This window comes from Neofelis nebulosa, chromosome 4 (genome assembly GCF_028018385.1).
Source record: "Neofelis nebulosa isolate mNeoNeb1 chromosome 4, mNeoNeb1.pri, whole genome shotgun sequence".
Taxonomy (NCBI): Eukaryota; Metazoa; Chordata; class Mammalia; order Carnivora; family Felidae; genus Neofelis; species Neofelis nebulosa.
In genome coordinates this window covers 290,843-310,727 of record NC_080785.1, presented here as the reverse complement: position 1 = coordinate 310,727, position 19,885 = coordinate 290,843, and the positions used below count along the sequence as shown (strand labels likewise).

The 19,885-nt window shown below is 49.6% G+C and overlaps 1 protein-coding gene across 6 annotated transcripts in view; it reads left to right on the top strand.

Annotated features, from left to right (window-relative positions):
• DYNC2I1 (dynein 2 intermediate chain 1) overlaps nt 1-19,310 on the top strand; it is a 70,008-nt gene extending 50,698 nt beyond the window's left edge. For 4 of the 6 annotated variants that reach the window (XM_058723613.1, XM_058723611.1, XM_058723610.1 and 1 more), the window contains 4 exons: nt 1,277-1,376; nt 1,544-1,675; nt 3,459-3,682; nt 6,245-6,956. In XM_058723613.1, coding sequence (XP_058579596.1) covers nt 1,277-1,376; nt 1,544-1,675; nt 3,459-3,682; nt 6,245-6,419 — 631 coding nt within the window. In that variant the 3' untranslated portion in view covers nt 6,420-6,956. Of the gene's footprint in view, nt 1-1,276; nt 1,377-1,543; nt 1,676-2,045; nt 3,430-3,458; nt 3,683-6,244; nt 6,957-18,739 lie in introns of those variants that run through there. The other 2 variants (XM_058723612.1, XM_058723614.1) reach the window with 2 other exon arrangements.
• Nucleotides 19,311-19,885: the final 575 nt, after the last annotated feature.

Genomic DNA, 19,885 nt, shown 5'->3' with positions numbered 1-19,885 from the left:
TGAGGCTGTCGTAGGCCTCTTGGCTGTGCGGGGCTCAAGGCTGTGCGGGGCTCAAGGCTTTGCGGGGCTCAAGCCAGTGATGCATCAGGCTTGCCTGAGGCTGGCAGCTGGAATTGAGAGCCCTGTGCAGGACTCTGGAACTCACGGCTCCTTCAGCGAGAGAGAAACTCAGGAGGCCTCACCCCAGCCCAGGGGAGACCAGGGACCACAGAAGACCTAGAACCCCAAGCTCTGGGTCTGGTCTGGGGTCCCCAACCGAAGAGGCAGCGTCAGAGTCTCAGACCAGTGGCTCAGCATCAAGGCCCTGGGACAGCTGCCTGGTGGGCGGTGTCAGAAGGTGGAGGAGGAGGGACTGTCCCCTGACACTGAGAAGGCACTTTGAGACTAGGAAACAAAGCAGGCGACTCCATCGAGTTTACACAGCATTTTATCCAGGGTAACTTAACTAAGAGGGAGGATTGAGCCAAGGACAATCCAGAGCTGCACAGCTATTCTCTGCGAGGTTCAGACCTGAGTCCACAGCTTATGTAGAGTGAGGGATGTGCGGAAAGGTATAGTGGTGAGGTCAGGGGGTTCGCATGCATCTCAGAGAGTTTGTACGCACCTAATTGCAAGCTAACCTTTAATTCGATCTCCTGGTGCCATCTGTGCACCAGGAAGGGGAGACCCTATGTCACCTTTAACAAATCTGTGGATAGCCAAAGCAAGCCTCCCCCAATCCTGGCCTTAGTGGTCATTTCTAAGGTATGTATCTTCATCTCCAAGGGGCCCAGAACATGTCGCCCCGAGAGAGGATGTGCACAAGATGGAGTCAGTGTCATCAGCACTTCCCCCTGCAGGGGGGATGCTTCCATAAGCTGGGCTTCCGGGGCTCTCAGAGGTTGCAGTTCACAGAGAAAAATTAAAAAACTGTAAGCATGAGAAAAGATCTACCATGGCCTAACAAATCGGGTTAGCACAACAAGAACTTGAGATGATGGCACAATCTAAAAGACATTTCTAGAAAGAAACTATCATCTCTGAAATTTAAGAGTCAGTGAATGGTTTGGTGGATGAGACCGAGCTGAAGAAAGAATCAGCGAACGAGGGACCAGAGCTGGAGAAGTTGTCTAGCGCCTAGGGAACATATGAAGAAACGGAGAAAGAGCAGTCAAGAATTGCAGAGGAAGCGTGGGATCACCTGTTCCTCTGTGGGCGCATGGCGAGGACTGGATGCGTTAAGTGGCATCATCCCTGCCACCTCAGTTCATCTGTTCGTCTTTCCGTTTCTTTCCAGCCTTTCCCATAAAGGCTATGAATTCTGGGGGGCCGCACAAACCCTCAGTGTGAAGTTTCTTCCTTCAGATCCTGGTCACTTCATTGTTGGCACAGACATGGTAAGTAATAGTTTAAATCTTATCTGTAACTCATTCTCCTTTCCTGGCTGCCTGTTAACGTATTGTTTGCTTTGATTGTGATGCTGTTTTAATTGTTTCAAGAATAACCGCTTTATCCAGCCTCGTACCTAATCCACTTTAGTCACCATTGGTCTTCTTATCACCAGGGTCTTATAAGTCATGGCACCAGACAGGACTTGAGAGTATCTCCCAAATTGTACAAACCCCAGCAGTGTGGGATGAGACCAGTCAGAGTGAATGTGATGGATTTTTCACCATTTGGAGAACCAATATTCTTGGTAAGAAAGTCAGTTGTTAAAGTACCACTTCCGTTTGGGTGGCAAAGCACTGGCGGTGACCTCGGGGAATGTCACTCTGGTACCAGTGGGCTGCGTGGGAGAAGGTCCCCTCCGTGCCATCAGAGCGGCTCATTCCACATGGCTGTTGAATGGATCTTAAAAGTCTTTATCTTCACATAGTTTGGGGCTTACAGAAAAGTTACAAGAAGCTGCCCACCAATCACACGTTTCCCTCCGTGGCTCCACCCTCTCTCTCCCAGTTGTGTGTGGGTGTACGCACTTCTCTGTATGAGAGGAAGTTGCACAGATGGTGCTTCATCCCTAAGTAGTGCGGTGTGGGTTTCTGAAGAACAGGGTCATCCTCCTGCAGCCGCAGTCCAGTCCTGACCGTCAGGAAGCTAGCACTGGCGCAGTCCTGTCTTCTGATGGACGAGGCTCTTCCACGTTCCACGGCCATCCCGATAATGTCCTGCTGTGTAAGCAAAATAACACCCAGGTTGCGAATCTCATTCGGTTTGGGGACAGTTCCTCAGTCTCTCCTGCCCTTGACATTTTTGAAGTCTTGGGATTCTCCTCAGTTTGAGTCTGTGTGACGTTTCCTCACGATTAGATTCAGTGTTGCTCTGACCTGTGTCTCCAGGCTCCCTCTGCAGTGGAGTCACCACTCTCCCTGTCTGGTTACCGAGTATCTGTGGGGAGATAAAGGGACACTACGTCAGCACCCCACGTACGGCCCCTCCGATCCCCCCGCTGGCCCTGGCACCCCTCGGCGAGGCTTGCCTGCATCTGCTATTGGGGCGATTGGCAGATGGTGATTTTCTAGGCCTTTCCCTTGTCTCCTGCTCAGGTGTGCTTGTGTGTATTTATTACGTGCGTGTGGACACGTGGCTGTTCACTCTCTTCATTGGGTTACATCCCTCACTGTACTGCCTTATTGATTCCGCTGCTCAGACTGTCCTAGGGATGTGCCTCAGGCTGGTTTTGTGTTTTCTGACATCATTCTGTGAGCCATTCTTTGCTTCCTGGTACAGCAAATTCAGAATCAGCCTTTTTTCCAAGAGGTCCTGGCTCCAGTCAGGAGAAAAATACCTACAAACCAGAATCTGGGCAGGAAGAAGCTCTCCTTGGACAGGACACAACATCGCTACACGCTCGGATCTTTGTTTATCATAAACACGTGCTTGTCCCTCATCTTTAAAGCCAGGGTGACTTAGGGCTCCCTCTACCCCCCGACAGTGGGGGACCTGGCTCCTCCGACCTGTGTTGTATGTTTATGTGCTCAACCCTAGGGTGCACAGAACATTTTGTGGTTGCTAACTCATGCCTCTGCTCTTTTTGAGGAAGGATGTGAAGGATTAAATATATTGAGTAGAAAGGAATTAAGCTTCTCTTCCTAAGCTTAAAATTTGGTTTTTTACTAAATCAGCCAAGTTTCATTTTATAAAAACTTCAATCCAAGGAGAATATATCACTTATTGTTTCAAATTTATGTACTTTTTTTAAAAAGGCGGTTCTTTATTTCTCTGGAGCCAGTCTAATGGCCTGTGGGCAAATTAGCAATGTTCAACTTTGTTAAAGATAAACACTGGTTTATATGTTCACTGAATTCATCATTAGCCATTTGGGGAAGGGGAAGGGTTCAAGGTGTATCAGGGTCTCCAGGGTGGATGCTCACCTTTGTAGTTTACGAGGACAGAGCTAATGCTCTGAGCGTCCCTCGCTGCTGAGGTTGAGGGAACAAGAAAAAAGGACCGTGATGGGCAGTGTCCTTCCCTGTCCCCAGGCTGGCTGTTCAGACGGGAGCATCAGGCTGCATCAGCTGACCAGCGAGCGCCCTCTCCTGCAGTGGGACGGTGGCACCGATGGCCGCGCCATCACGGGCCTGCGCTGGTCCTTGACCAGACCTGCCGTGTTTCTGGCCCAGGATGACACTTCCTGCATTTATATTTGGGACCTCCTGGAAAGCGATTTGGGTCCTGTGGCCAAACAGCTGATCTCTCCGGACAAGTAAGTCTGATGAAACCGCTGTGCCCTCACAGGTAGTTGTTTTCGGAAGCATCCTTGCTGGTCTTTCGTACTTAATTTATGCGTAAGGTTGCTGAGCTTTAAAATGTGGCTATTTATGTTTAAATAGTTTTTATATTTACATCTTTAAGTGATATTTTGAGAGCCACTTTAAAATGTGTTATTTCATGTTTCGTCCAGAATAGTCTGTGGATTAAAGAATTCACACTATACTATTTTCCTATGATATCATTGTCTAAATAAAACAAACTTTTTGTGAGCTCCTTATAAATTATTGGTCTTATAAATTCAGTACACGTCTGAGCCACATAGCATCTACCTTCTAGTTTCGGAGAAGGGTTACCACATGGGAATCAATAATTGACGTAAGTTCACATCGCTGTCAGTTGCTGCCATGGACTGAGGTCACAGTCAGACCAGTCCCCGCCTGTCTCTGCTCTGATTAACATGAAAACAAGCCCGGTCACGATCCGTTGTTGTTGCGTTTGATCGAAAGTTGAGAATGTATCAAGTGATCACTGTGAAAGACTCTGCTTTGTCTCTACACCTGTTTTCTTTCTTGAGATTTTATTTTTCTCCTCAGTAAACTCTCCTGCTATGAAATGAAGGCTGCCAATGACCGGGGGAGGGCAGGGCCGCTCGGCCGCATCCCACGTCCTTTTGTAGAGGAGAGGGGGGAACAAGCAGTGATCAAAACCGGGACACGGTTTGACCGAACGTTGGGGCGCACCACTGAGACCTGAAAAAATTAAGAACCTCATTTACTTAGTTCAAGTACTAGGTACACTTACGTTATTCTAATTGCTAAGCAAAGACATCATTAAAATCCAGACTGTGATCCACACATAAACACGTAGCACGCACACACACTCACGTAGTGCAACAAGTGCTTACGAGCACCTACTGTGCGCCTAGCAGCACTGCCAGCACCAGGGGGCAGTGGTGAACCAGCTGGTGGGCTCGCCTCCTGACTTGGGGCGAGGTGGGTAGTAAACACACTGAAGTCAACTCGCAGCTCCCACAACCGGTGAGGAGGGGGGGGCTGGGGGTCTCGGGGCCGGGGACGGTGGGGGCCAGCCAGAGCGCCGGGGTCTCAGGAGAGGGCAGCGAGGGGGCCTGCGCAGAGCCAGGGAGCTGCTGAGGCGGAGCGGGAGAGAGGCTTCGGAGAGGGTGGAGTGTCCTTCCCGAGGCCCGTCCTGTCCCTGGTTGGCAGCAGCGTTTAGTTAGAGGAGTGGTATTCACAGGAAGGGCTCAGCGTCTCTTTGGTGTAGAGAACAGAACAAGAAGAAAATAACTGTGTAAACCCGTAAACCGCCTCACAAACCCGAAGAGCGTTTTCCCTGGACAGTGACCGTGCTGACTGGTACTCCCGCATCTACCTGGGTGGTTGTCATGCGGGTCCGGTTCAGCGGTGCCCGTAGCGCGTGCCTTCGTGTTTGTCCTGCTCTTGTTTCCAAGTTTGTGGCAGTTAAGTGTCCCCTGTATTTTGTGCTGGTCGTCGCACGCCAGCGTTGAAGTACCAAGTAGCGCTAAGTGACCGCTGCGGGTTTTCATGGCTCGCTCACATGCCCCAAGTTTCTCCAGAGCGCGGCCTGCAGGCAGGTGTAGACTGGCCCGCCCCACAGAGGCTCAGTCAGGTCTCTGGTGGGGTGTGGGGACAAGTTTACAGAGGATTAGTGGGCAGCAGACCCTTGGGGCCACAATGGGTGCTACCTGCGGCCGCCGGCACCCACCTCGAGGGGCTCACTGCTCCCATCCTGTGCCAGTCGTGGATCCCACTGAACGTGGCCCCCGGGTGTGCTGGTGCTGGTGGCCCTGGTCATTACGAGGAGACGGGAGGGGCGGGAGCATTGAGGTAGGTGTGAGGTGGGACGGTCTCGGCTCTCTTGCTGAGTAAAGCTGGGACGAAAGCGTGACAGAGGCATTCCCAGGATGCTGGGGACCCTGACCAAATTAGGCACAGTCAGGCCATCTAGTCAGGGGTCGGGGAGGCCCCTGGAGGTGACACCACTCAGCCAGGTGTCAAAGGATAAGAGGAAGATGGGCAGAGAGAGTGTCCAGGTGCCTCGTGGGAACTGGGGTCTGGGTGGCCTTGAGTAGGCCTGGGATGCACGTTGTTATCAGCAGACTGTGAGGGGAGAGGTTAGAGACAGGCCCCCGTCAGAGAAGCCGGTGTTGACGGGATGGGAGGCGAGGTCAGGGCTGCTGGGCCGGCTCCAGGTCTCTCGCTGGGCACCTGAAAGCCCGCTGGCGCCCCCAGTCTCCAGGAGGACCAAGCTGTCTGGGTGGTCTGGCACCCAGGACATTGACCTGGCCTGGGTACTCAGGTGTCCCAAGGCAGTGCTTCCTGATCAGTGATCCTCGCAAACACAGAAATATGTTTTCTAAGTGCTTTCCCCAGAATTTTATACATTTCTGGTCTAACTGTTCTTTCATGTGACTATGACTGAAATTTTTAGAATTTCCCTTCCTTTTTACTCCTCCCTTGGAGGATAGATGCTTTGGGAGACTCACAGTCACACGGTATGTGCCTCTCGCTTTCAGGCTGGTGGCCATGACGGTCGTGGGTGAGGCAGAGAAGGCCAGCGGCGGCTTCCTGGCTCTGGTGCTGGCCAGGGCCTCCGGCAGCGTGGACGTCCAGTTCCTGAAGAGGGTGTGGGCGGCCCCCGCGGGAGACGAGCTCGGGAGGCTGCGGCTGCTCTTGCGGGAAGCCCTGTAGGAGGGGGCGCGGTAAGATGGCGGGCGCAGGCCGCCTGGTGACCGAGCGTGAAAGGTGTAGCTCCGTCCGCGGGCATGTGCGTTGGTGTAGATAGAGGACGGGTATTCTGTATGTAACTTACTCTACGAGAATGTCACCTCACGTTCCCGGGAAATAAATCGCTATTTTTGAATGGAAACAACAAACATTTGAGTGCACACTGAACTTGAGAGGAAACAGTCATGGCAATCATGCTCTTCTCTGAGTATATTTCCACTTATTTTTGGAACAGGTTTAAAATATTGGCACGTTTATATTTAAACAATCCCCCATGACAATGTATTTTAGTGAACAGTTTTCTCAGTCATGCAGAAAATGACGTACACAGGGTGTAAGTTAGAAGGAGCACCTTTATTGAAATCACGTCTACCAGTCACGTTTTTTTAAAACCTCCTTGGGCTTCGTTGGCATTATTTGACACATTCTGCATTATGCTTTAGTGTTTAAAATGTCTCTGTATAAAAATAACACAAGTAAATAAATTCTCTCTTGAACGTGGCACTCCGTTATAACAGGGATATAAAGGCGGGAGAAATCTGGGCTGAGATCTGGGAAAGCCGAGGATGGCCTTTGCCAACGGCCACTGTTACCGGGCCCCGTGACGGGTGTGGATGGGCAGCGAGGGCCCAGGCCGGGGTTCAGTCCCTCTGGCCACACGTGACTTCTGCCTAGCCAGCCACGGGAAAGTCTCACTGCAGAGCTGGAGCATCGTTCACAGGGAGGGGTTCCGGGAGGCCACCTGCCCGTGTCACCCGAAGCCCTGGGATAGTCATTTGTCACCTGTGTGTAAACGTGTGCGTGTCTGGCTTGTTTGGTGGGTGTGCTCTGCCTCCTTCGCTGGCCCGGGAGCTCTGTGGACAGAGACGAGTGCGTCTGCTCACCATCATCTCCCAGAGCTGCGTGCCTGCCCTGTACTGCCGGTCGGCGCTCAGCCAAAGGTGGAGGAAGGGAGGAAGGGAGGCCCGGTGGTCGAGAGATGGCAGGGAGCTCTCGCTAATGCAGAGCGGGGTCCTACCAGAATGCCATGTTTCATGGCTGGATATGGAGATTTTAATTCTGGAAACAGGCTCGTCCCCCTGTCCCCTCGTCTACCCGTCCCCATCCGCAAATCCTGATTTGTGAAATTTGACCTAAACTGGAACTGAGAGGAGTCTAGCTACTCATCCAGCAATAACCAGTAACCTCCAGCGACCTCCAGAATAAGATGGCATGCGGTTAGCAGTCATACCAGCTCTTCTAAGTTCCAGTAGAGGCTCAGGAAGACACAGAAAGGACAAAGCACTGCCCCACTGATGAGGAACTTGAACTTCTAGGTGTGAGATTGTTGGACGCTGCCGAAAAGCACCATGACACCTAGGGATCGAGTGCCTCCCATTGGAGGCTGTGGTTGGACGCAAGACTGTGTCTGCCCCTTCCCATCCCCCCGGAAGGCTGCTTCTCCCTTCGGTGGATGCTGCTCTCGGCTTTTACAGACATAGTCCCCCCACCCCCCCCAGCCCGTGCCCACCCTCCATCGGTACCTCCTTCCTCCCCTCCGCCTCGAGACCCCAACGCCAGGCAATCCCAAGAGGGAGATGAATGGCAAAATGTAATTTTGCCAAAATTCTCATCAAGGACACGTGGAGATTAGAAGGGTCCTTACTGGAGAAGCCGTTTTTGTGGGTTTTCACTCTTTGTTCAGAGTGTCCAAGAGACATTAAGGAAGAGGAGACCCCGTCTGAGTCCAGCGGGTCTGCAGTAGGAAGAGTCTGCTTTGGGCTGGAGGCGTGCACAGCCTGTCACATGTAGTAAGCTCCTTCTCTCGAAGGAGAAGGTCCCACCGAACCCTGCTTGTTGGCATGCACAGCCCGTCACAGTGTCTAGAAGATAAGGGTCTCACTGAGCCCTGCTTATTGGCGTGCACAGCCTGTCCCAGTGTCTAGAGGATGAAGGTCTCACTGAGCCCTGCTTATTGGCGTGCACAGCCCGTCACAGTATCTAGAAGATGAAGGTCTCACTGAGCCCTACTTGTTGGCGTGCACAGCCCATCACAGTGTCTACAAGGAGAAGGTCCCACTGAACCCTGCATGTTGGCACCCGCAAAGTCTGGACATGACTGCTCTTTGAAGGATGAGCAGACCAAGAGTGAAGAACGCAGTGCCGGGAAATATATAGCACAGCGAATGAGAGAATATTATGCTGAGGACCCAGAAAGGGAGCAGACCTCCAGAGACAATGGGGCAGAGGAAGAAAAATAGGCAGCAAACCACAGCCAAAGGGTAGGCTGTAAGGACAGATGGCTTCCATGAGAAGGAATAGAAGCCACAGGAGAAAACAGATTTAACAATAAATGCGAGAGAAAATGCGTAAAATAAGAATTAAAATCCACACTGAAGATGATGAGTGTCTATTTTCTGTAAGGAGTGATGGGTCAGTGATGTGCTCGAGGAGTTTCTCAGGATGCAGAGGGACAAACTGATGAGATATTGGAAGACCCGAGTGCAAGCTAGGAATTACAGGTCTTTTTAAGGAGAATAATTGGAAAAGAAGTAACAAAAAACAGTGGTAGGAAAACTTCCTGTGTTGATAAAAGGCCTAAATACGCATGTTGGAAGGCTCACTGAGAGGTGATCCATAGGCAGGAACAGGGTCAACATAAAGTATCCGTGTGCTTTCAGAGCCCAGGAAATGGATTTTATTTCTCCTCTTTTTTCCTCCTCCTTACTCAATTGAGCGTTTTTTTATGATTCTGTTTTATGTCTATCGACTTATCACTTACACCTCTTTTATTTAAAAAAAACCTTTCTTTAACATTTATTTTTGAGAGACAGAGACAGAGCATGAGCAGGAGAGGAACAGAGAAAGAGGGAGACACAGAATCTGAAGCAGGCCCCAGGCCCTGAGCTGTCAGTACAGAGCCCGACGCGGTCTGTAAGCTCAAACTTACAGACTGTGAGATCATGACCTGAGCTAAAGTCGGATGCTTCAACGGCTGAGCCACCAGGCACCCCATCACTTATACCTCTTTTGCAAAGTTGTTAGTGATCACCCTGGGGCTTACTACATGTGTCTTTATTTAGCCAGCATGGGTCTCTGATATCACACCTCTCTGTGGGTGGTGTAGGAAGCTTAGCTCCTTCCTCTCATCCTGGATGTGTCTGCCATAGATTTTTCTTCATACGTGCTGTAAACACTCAGTGTGTTGTTATTTTTGCTTTTGACAGTTGTCTTTTCAAGCAATCCCACATCTCAAGAATGAGTTTCATCTCACCCTCCTTTATCCTGTGCTTCCCTTTTCTTTCTGTTGATCCCAGTTGCTGTCTGGTATTCTCTTGTGCCTGAGGACCTTCCTGTAACATTCTTGAAGAGTAGCTATGGTGGCAATGAATCCCTAAGAATTTTGTTTGTCTAAGAAAGTCTTTATTTCTCCTCCACTTTTGAATGCATCTTTACTGGGTGTAGCATTCTAGGGCCAGAGTTTTCCTTCAGCATGTCAAAGATGTCCCTCCATCATCAGCCAGATTTCTGACCAGAACGTGCCTAGATTTTCGTCTTTGTCCCTGTGTGTGTGTAATATGTCTCTTCTCTGGCTGCTTCTAGGATTTTCTCTTTGACTTTTACGAACAATATGAATACGATATGTGGGTTTCTTGTCCATCCACCCCTACTTTTTAAAAAACTTTGTCCTGCTTGGTGTTCTCTGAACTTCTTAGATCTTTTCATTAATTTAAAAATATTCTCAGCCATTATTTCCTGAAATATTTCTTTTCCCATGTTCTCTCCTCTCCTCAGATTCCAGTAATGTATGCATTAGACCGTTTGATATTGTCTTAACAGCTCCTGGATAATCTGTTCTGCCTTTTTTTCTTTCTTTCTTTCTTTCTTTCTTTCTTTCTTTCTTTCTTTCTTTCTTTCTTTCTTTCTTTCTTTCTTCTTCTTCGTCTTCTTCGTCTCCTCCTCCTCCTCCTCCTCCTCCTCCTCCTCCTTTTCCCTCTTTCTGTTTCAGTTTGGGTAATTTCTCCTGATCTATTTTCAAGTTCACTGTTTCCTTGGCTGTGTTGAGTCTAAGGATGAGCCCACTGAAGGCATTCTTTTTCTGTTACTATGTTTTTCTCCTCTGGCTTTCACATTTAGTTTTTTTTGTAGTTATCATCTCTTTGCCAAAATTATCCATCTGACCTGTGTGTTGCCCACCTTTTCCATTATAACCTTTAATGTGTTACTCATTATTTTAAGTTCTCTGTGATCTAGTCAGCTAGTTCCAGCATCAATGCCATATCCTGATGGTGGTTTTGTCTTTTGGGACTATGTTGGGTGTTTTCTTGTTTTTTTGTTTTGTTTTGTTTTGTTTTGTTTTGTTTTGTTTTTGTTGTTGTTGTTGTTGAAAGCTGCTTATCTGATACAGGACAGTGGAGACTAATGCCTGGAAATGGCTGTGCCTTCTCTTCTGGCAGGCCTTTCATGTGGGGCTTGAGTCACTCTAATCAGGGCTTGGGATTTGCTGTTGCTCTAGAGTTTCCTTGTTGATCCTGTGGGTTTTGGGGGGGGGGGCTCATTTGTCAGGGTTTCTTCAGTGTCTCTGTGCTCAGCTTTGGGGCTCCCTCTGCACTTTTCCTCAGAGAGGTTGTCACCCAGTAGGTGGCTTGTTGCTTAATGCTCATTGGCCTGTTGGGGGTGGACTTTTGGGTTTCTGTTCTGATGGAGCCTGATCTCAGCAGGTCTTGGGGGTGATCCTGCCGCTTTCCTGGCCAAGTCCCAAGCTTAGCACCTGTTCTTGCCCCCGTCCCCACCAGGGGCCCTGGTTTTTATCCTTCCCTCATAGCTACACCCCCAGTCATCACTGGTGTTGTGAGGGTGAAGCGTGCATCCTGCCAGGTTAAGGCTTGTTCTGTAGGAAGACAGGGTGAAGGTCCTGGCCCAGGGGGAGCTCTGCACCAGGATGATTCTCTCAGAGCTGTGCTTCTGACAGTGCCTGGGCGGGGGTCCAGGAGAGAAGCCAGGAGAGGCCACCCCCCGCCACAGGTCACTGACCCGTCTCCTGACCTCTCTTGGCCCAGGGGTCTCCCCAGCCCACTGCTGGACCCGGGAATGTGTGCACTTGCCAGTGTCTCTGTGTGTGCCAAGGCCACATGTCACCCATCCTCGTGGCTTGTTGGTGCTGCTTAGAGCTCTCTGGAGCAGGAGTGCGCTCACTCGTGGACGCTGACATGCTGGGATTCGCAGAAGACACGTGAGCTGTGAGAGGGTGGCCGTATGGGGCAGCAAACATTTGGCCGTCCCTCCATTCCCATGTCCCCCAACTTAGAATTCCCAAACCACACACACTTGCAAGAGGCAGTGCAGGCAAGAGCTCTCTTCGAAGAAATGTTACTTACAAAAGCCACCAGAATCCAGTCTTTTGAGGGTGAGATCCAGGGGGATAATCGATCACTTTTATGTTTTGAAAGATCTTCTTCTGTTTTGATAAGCACTCATGTGGAATACTGAAGACACGCAGAGTTAGGTAAAATCTTTTCTACAGGGAAGCCCTATCCTCCAGTTCTTAGACTTTCTGACCACACTGGGACATTGACCTGACTCAGCAGATGCTCCCGGAGGCCTCCATGCATGGGTGGGCAGACGGCGAACGGTGACCACGCAGAGCCGCCCCCCATTCTGCAGGGCCTGGTCCTCGAGAGGTGAGCCAGCCCCATGGTCTGAGCACGCCTCACAGCGAGGTCCTGCACCGCTCAAAACAGAACTGCTACCCTTTTGTCCAGCTATGGCGGGCCAGTCCTATCTAAGCCTGACGACTGTTTTGCTTGTGAAGCAAAAAGCTGTGGGTCTCCGAGGACTGTCTGCAGGAGGGGTGATTGTGTGGGTGCCGCTGGGAGGGAACTTCAGTCTTCCCTTGCAGCTGTGATGAGGTGTGAGGTGTGGCTTGGGGGTGCAGGCGTCCTGCCCTGCAGGGCCTGACATCTGTGCGTGTTTAGGGGAAATGAGCTATGAGAACAGGAAGACAACCCCCAAGTAAAATGACCCCTAGACAATAGAAAGCTGCCATCAGAAAGAATTTGGAATTCTGATCACTCAGCTTCGAGCTGTAATCACTGCCTTTATAAATCTGTGAAAACAGAAGTCTCCCTAGAGTATTGGAATGTACTACCTGGTCATCACAGTCAAGGCTTTTACTTAAAAGCCACCTTTTTTTTTTTTTTTTTTTTTTTAAATAAAACCTTTGCTCATTATCTTATACGCTCAATTCCCAAGCTGAATAATAGTAATTATTATAGGAATAAAGAATACTGTCTAACTAATACTTGCTGACATTTTAGGGAACTAAAAAATAACCCCCTTTTCTTCCCCGCTGATTTTGGACTCGGGTGAAAACAGATCAGACATGTGGCTTTTGACTGTGGCCCGTGGGCCTGCTGGCACTTGTGCCCAGAAGTGGACAGATGGGTGTCCTGCTGGGAGCAGCGTCCCCCCGGGCAGCACACAGCAGAGAGAGCAGCCATGCGCTCACTCACAGGTGCACCTGAAGTGGGGAGAGGAGGGCGTGGCCAGGGCCGAGAACCACCGTCTCTCTGACTCTCATTTGTTTTTTATCTATTATCAATTATCTGTTGTTTTATCATCTATCGATTAATCATCTATCAATATATTATCTATCCATATTTTATCTGCTCAAAGGTACGGAGAGAGTGGACACCAGAGGCCACATTTTAAAGACAAAATGTGCGATGCAAGGTACTGGTTGGTCTCAGAGAATCCCTGCGGCTGGCGGCCACAAACCACAGCCTCCAGCGCGGCCACGGCTCTGCTCCTGCCACCTTTCCAGAAGCTCCAGGCACAGGACCGTCTGGCAGGTGTGGCTGTCCTGGGCCAGGCTCCTGGGAGCCCCTGAGTCCCCGGACCCTCTCGCCTGAGTGCTCCTGTGGCCGGGCCGGCAGCCTGCTCCCCGAGGCCCAGCTCAGCAGGGCTGTTGTGAACGGAGTAACACTGAACCAACCCGAACCTCCAAAGCCATCTCTGTTATTTGATTTATGGTGGTTGGAATAAAGGAATTCTCTCAAATATGATGGCGTCTTCTGAAAACTATACAAGGATATCATATTGAAAGGTTCTTACTCAGGTTGTTACTTGGACAAAAGTATAACCTATTTTGCATCAAGTTTCTACTAAGAGTTTTGGTACTTTACAATTCTTTTAAAAATTAAGCTTATTTCTGGAATTATAAAAAGTAGTATTTGCATCTTGAAGCTAAATGAGAACTACAGTAAAAATATAAATGAGAATAAAAGTGTGTCCTCTTCGCATTACTGCATTTAGTCCAATGTCTTTAGATCTGTATTGTCAGGACATGGGTAGCGAATCTGTTCATGACACGGAAGTTCAGCTTCCCTGCCCTGCGTCTGTCCTCACTGCAGGTGCGTTCCCCTGGCCGGCCTCTTCTGTGAGGCTCCACCTCCTCCTTGCCCCCCGGGCAGCCCTCTCCCTTGGAGAGAGTTAATAGTTGCAGTCCCAGACTTTAGCCTCTGCTACGAAGCTGTAATCATCAAGACAGTGTGGTACTGGCACAAAAACCACAGGCCAGTAGAATAGAATAGAGAACCCAGAATTGGACCCACAAACGTATGGCCAACTAATCTTTGACAAAGCAGGAAACAGTATCCAATGGAAAAAAGACAGTCTCTTTAACGAATGGTGTTGAGAAAACTGGACAGTGACATGCTGAAGAATGAAACTAGACCACTTTCTTACACTGTACACAAAAATTAACTCAAAATGGACAAAACCTAAATGTGAGACAGGAAACCATCAAAATCCTAGAGGAGAAAGCAGGCCAAAACTTATTTGACCTCAGCTGCAGCAACTTTTTACTTGACATGTCTCTGGAGGTAAGGGAAACAAAAGCAAAAATGAACTATTGGGACCTCATCAAGGTGAAAAGCTTCTGCACTGCAAAGGAAAAAATCAACAAAACTAAAAGGCAACTGACGGAATGGGAGAAGATATTTGCAAACAACATATCAGATAAAGGGTTAGTATCCAAAATCTACAAAGAACTTATCAAACTCACCCAAAAAACAAATAATCCAGTGAAGAAATGGGCAAAAGACATGAATAGACACTTTTCCAAAGAAGACATCCAGGTGGTTAACAGACACATGAAAAGATGCTCAACATCACTCATCATCAGGGAAATACAAATCAAAACCACACTCAGATATCACCTCACGCCAGTCAGAGTGGCTAAAATGAACAAAACAGGAGACTATAGATGCTGGAGAGGATGTGGGGAAATGGGAACCCTCTTGCACTGTTGGTGGGAATGCAAACTGGGTGCAGCCGCTCCGGAAAACAGTGTGGAGGTTCCTCAAAAAGTTAAAAATAGACCTACCCTATGACCCAGCAATAACACTGCTAGGAATTTACCCAAGGGATACAGGAGTGCTGATGCATAGGGGCACTTGTACCCCAATGTTTATAGCAGAACTTTCAACAATAGCCAAATTATGGAAATAGCCTAAATGTCCATCAACTGATGAATGGATAAAGAAGGTGTGATTTATATATACAATGGAATACTACTTGGCAACGAGAATGGAATCCTGCCATTTGCAGCAACGTGGATGGAACTGGAAGGTATTATGCTGAGTGAAATAAGTCCATCAGAGAAAGACAGATATATGTTTTCACTCATATGTGGAACTTGAGAAACTTAACAGAAGACCATGGGGGAAAGGAAGAGGGAAAACAGTTACAAACAGAGAGGGAGGGAGGCAAACCATAAGAGACTCTTAAATACAAAGAACAAACTGAGGGCTGATGGGGGATGGGGAGTTGGAGGGGAGGAGGGTTGGTGATGGGCATTGAGGAGGGCACTTGTTGGGATGAGCACTAGATGTTGTATGTAAGCGATGAATCATGGGAATCTGTTCCCGAAACCAAGGGCACGCTGTATACGCTGTATGTTAGCTAACCTGACAATAAATTATATTAAAAAAAAAAAAATAGGTGTTGCTGACACCCTATGTGCATTCCCGTGGGACACTAAGTTCCTCTAGATCGGCTGGTGTTTGGGGTGATTGTAGAAGGCAGAGGTGAGGAAGGAAAGTAAGACTGAAAATGTTCCAAAGGATGCTGGGTTTTTAAATATATAATCACTTGAGATGCACCAAGGAGGCATATTGAAATGTTGCTTCTCCTATCTTGTTAAGAAGGAGGACGTCAGATACATCAGGGCAGCGTTACTCCGGTCTTGGTGAAGCAGACAAGATTTGTCCTGGAACGGAACCCCTCCACGTACCTGCCTGTGCTGTGCGCCTATAGTCCTGCACCCACTGCTTCTGGAGGGGGCTCCTGTGTCTGCCTTCGTGCTGCTTCTCCAGAGTGTGGACGGGCAGCAAGGGTCCATGCGCCCGGTCTGGGCTGTGCCTTTGTGGAACAGGTCTCCCCGCCTGCGGAGTGCCCTCCTGGGTGGGGAGCGGGCTGGTTCCGTCTCCCTCTCTGTCTCCTTCGTGAGCCCCCAGTGCCCCCTGGCTTCCTCAGCTGCTTCCTCCTTCCACAGTCGTTCCTGAAAACCTTGGCCTCCTCGGCCTGCGTCATTCAGGTGCGAAGTGATTATGCTGGGATGTTGGTCAGCACCGGACCTTTCCTTTGTGTGTTGTGCAGCTCCGTGTGTTTCCATGACAGATTTGGTGGACAGTTAAGTGGCTCTTGTCCACGTCAGCTGCTCAGTGGTTGAAATGTGGTCTTTGTGTTACGAGAATTTGTCACGCCAGCCCTTTTCATTTTGAAAATTTTGTGACATACTCTGAGATATTTGGAAATTTCTACTCTCTTTAGTTTTATTGCCTGGCACATGATGGGTGGCCAACTGCATACACAGTAACTTTTTATTTTACTGCATCAGACAGAAGATGTTGTGAAACTACTTAAAATTATAACAGGGATTGCAATCGGAATCGCAATTATACAGATACAAAGTATCCAAGCACCCAACAGGCCTACAGACAGTGGTCCTGGGAGCATGTGGGTTTGCACCTGCCCAGCCAGAAATAACACATCCCTGCTTGACTTCTGTTGGCATTGATTAAGGTGCATCTTGATTCCAGGAACAACAAAGCTGTGGGTCAGATGCGAGCGTACACCTGTTCTATCTTTAGTATGACCTGACTGTCTTATTCTGACACCCTGGCTTTCAGCCACTTTGCTGATTGGAGATCCAAAACATAGTTAATCTTTCTTCCTCACGTCGGCTATTTTCTGGCATTGAGACTCTTGGCCAGAGACCTGTTCTGTGCCTTGACTAGCTGCTGGCATCCGCGGGGACGCTGGCCCTGGGCTGCTGCTGCACAGGACCCGGATGTCCCCCCCCTTGTCTTCCTGACTTGCTCTGCACCCTGCGGCATCTTGGTTACACATATCCAGGCAGCTCTGCATACTCAGCGGTGGGTTTAAATGCATTGAAACCAACCCGAAAACCTCTTGTATAAGCATTTACACATAAAGTTCTTCCTGTGACACTCGCTCAGAATTTAGTTCTTGCCACCATTCGGCCAGTTCCAGCCCCTGCCTCTGGCTCATTGGCACGCTTGTTGGACGCCTGTTCGCACCTGCCTGCTGGCTGCTATACGGAGCGGAGCGCGCCCTCAGCACCGTGCCCGCATTCAGTAAGTGCAAAATCAGAAAGTGGAGCCAAGGGACATGTCAGAGACTCACAGACCACTTTGCTGCAAAGACTGAACACCATAAATCCAGAGAAGAGCAATGAGATGATCTCGAGTTTTCTTCTGACTCTAGGATGATTTAGATCACTCACGAGATAAGCATCTCGTCGGCCCGGAGGAGCAGGGCATGTGCTGTGTGCTCTGTAGCGTCAGAGGAGCTGATGAAGCCCGTTCCTCCGGAAGAGTCCTACTGGGCTCCTCCACACAAGACTGTGTATTTACAGACCATAAGCCGGTTTGGGGCCGTGGCTCAAAGTGAGTTGCTTTGCTCTGCGCTGAGGCCTGTGGAGAAGGCGGCTTTGTTCTGAGTGAGGCCCGTTACAAGTGGCCTTTCCCCGGGCCTTCTGTTTGGCCCCAGAATGTGGCTCGTAGCCTCCCCATTTCATCCTGAAGGGACATGTGGACTCAGATGCCACATGCCCACCCGGACAGGACCACCGGGCTCTCTCACACACACCGCTGGCCAGAACCGTGCAGACCCATCACCCAGTTTATGCAGATGTGGCAGACGGCCAGCCTCCTCGGTGCCAGAGCCGCTCGGCGCTTTTCCAGGCTGGGATCCTGTCAGCAGGGTCCTCACGAGCGCTGCTGGTGAGGGGGTTCCTCAGGCATCACCCCACTGATAACCCAGGGGACCTGCGCCAAGCCAGATCTGGATGGTGTCCTGCCATTCGCAAGACCTTAGACCTGGGGGCAATTCTGTGAACAGCCTGGGAGGATGGCAGGAAGAGTGAAGCTTAGAGAGACAGATGAGAAACATCCACAGGGAAGTCAAACATCCACGGGGAAGTCGGGCCTCTGGCAGGGCTGTTTGTGTTTATTTTGCTCCCAATTCTATGCAAAGTAGCTGGCTTTGAATTGCTTGCAGTTTTATTAGTCGAATCTCTATAAAGACCTCCTAATAATGGTGGTCGTTAAAGCTTTAACCCTGTTTAAGTGTGGGAAGGAGATGAACCAGCCATTTCCACCAGCCAGAAATCAGTGCTTGGTTGGTATCTCTGTTTTTTGTCATATTTTCTTCTGTTTAACCAACATCGCTGTTCGGCTGTTTTTGCCATAAACTGTCCATTGAATGGATCCTTCTTCCCTGCAGAGTTTGTAGAGGCCCCAACTGTTACATAGTTGTGGGTGCTGGAGGGCTGTAGTCACAATCCCAAAGGCTCCACACGTGATTTCCGCACGGAAGGTGCTCAATGAGAACAGTGCTCCAGGGGCCTTGGCTGTATTAGCACATTTTTATTAAAGCCCCTTCTCCTCATTCTCCTCTTCAGTGCTGTATCTGTCTTGTAGCAACAAACAACTGCAGAGTCCAAACGTGGAGAAGGATGCGGTCTGGTGTCTTTTAAAATGTTCTTTTATTTTGTCTGCCCAATGCCAGATAATTGAATGACTGAAGCTTTACCTTGTTAGTTTTTTTCGTAACCTATCATGGATAGAGCCTCTTTTGTTCTGAATTAGTCATGATTTAGTTCTATGCAAATGATCTTGGCTTTATGAATGGATGTGATTCTAAACCTTCTTTAAATATGTGTTTGGGATTTCAAATCCATTTCTTCCACACTGTTGATGTGGTTCATTCATTTCCAGCTCTGCCCCACTCCATGGTATTATGTTGGAGGATGGAGAACCTCGCCAACATTTACCGTGTTACTGGAAAAGGAAAACTCCCATTGTTGGGAGAAGCCATGGGAGATGGATGTGGAGAGTTCATCTGCAGAAATGAAGGTTTGGGGAAGGAGGGGAGCTGCCGCTCCCCACCCTGCTGCCCTCCAGCCCGCTGGTCCCCGGAGTCACTTTCTTTCTTGATTCCGGCCCGTTCCTCGTCTCCACGGCCTTGGAGACATGTTGGTGCATTTGGCATCTAGTCTGGTGAATATGATGAGTTCTCAAGTGTGGAATTAATGTTTTCCTTCAGGTGATGGGCCTTTAAACCACAAGGCTCATATTCTTGGAAGACTAATAAAAGACAAACTCTGAAAGCAGTTTCAAAATGGCCTAAAAATGTCCCAGTGCTAAGTAGTGAAAACAGGTCACTTAAAGGAAATCACCTTGTGGTTCTGTGGCTCCATCTGGCCATGAGCCCCCAGCTTGGAAGATGCCTGAGGCAGGGTCACCATCCAGTGACTTTAAGTCCCCAACTGGTTTTTTCCAGTGTGATCTCAGTCACAGTTTCATCTCTGAATCAGTCCAGGCCCTCGGTTTCCTCCAGCTGGGACCTGCCCAGGACAGCTAACCTGCAGTGGGGACTGGCCCAGGTCAGTAATCTGCAGTGGGGACCTGCCCAGGTCAGCTAATCTGGGTGGGGACCTGCCCTGGTCAGCTAATCCGCAGTGGGGACCTGCCCAGCTCAGCTAATCCGCAGTGGGGACCTGCCCAGGTCAGCTAATCCGCAGTGGGGACCTGCCCAGTTCAGCTAATCTCAGTTGGGACCTGCCCAGGTCAGCTAATCTGCAGTGGGGACCTGCCCAGGTCAGTAATCTGCAGTGGGGACCTGCCCAGCTCAGCTAATCTCAGTTGGGACCTGCCCAGGTCAGCTAATCTGCAGTGGGGACCTGCCCAGGTCAGTAATCTGCAGTGGGGACCTGCCCAGGTCAGCTAATCTGCAGTGGGGACCTGCCCAGGTCAGTAATCTGCAGTGGGGACCTGCCCAGGTCAGCTAATCTGCAGTGGGGACCTGCCCAGGTCAGCTAATCTGCAGTGGGGACCTGCCCAGGTCAGCTAATCTGCAGTGGG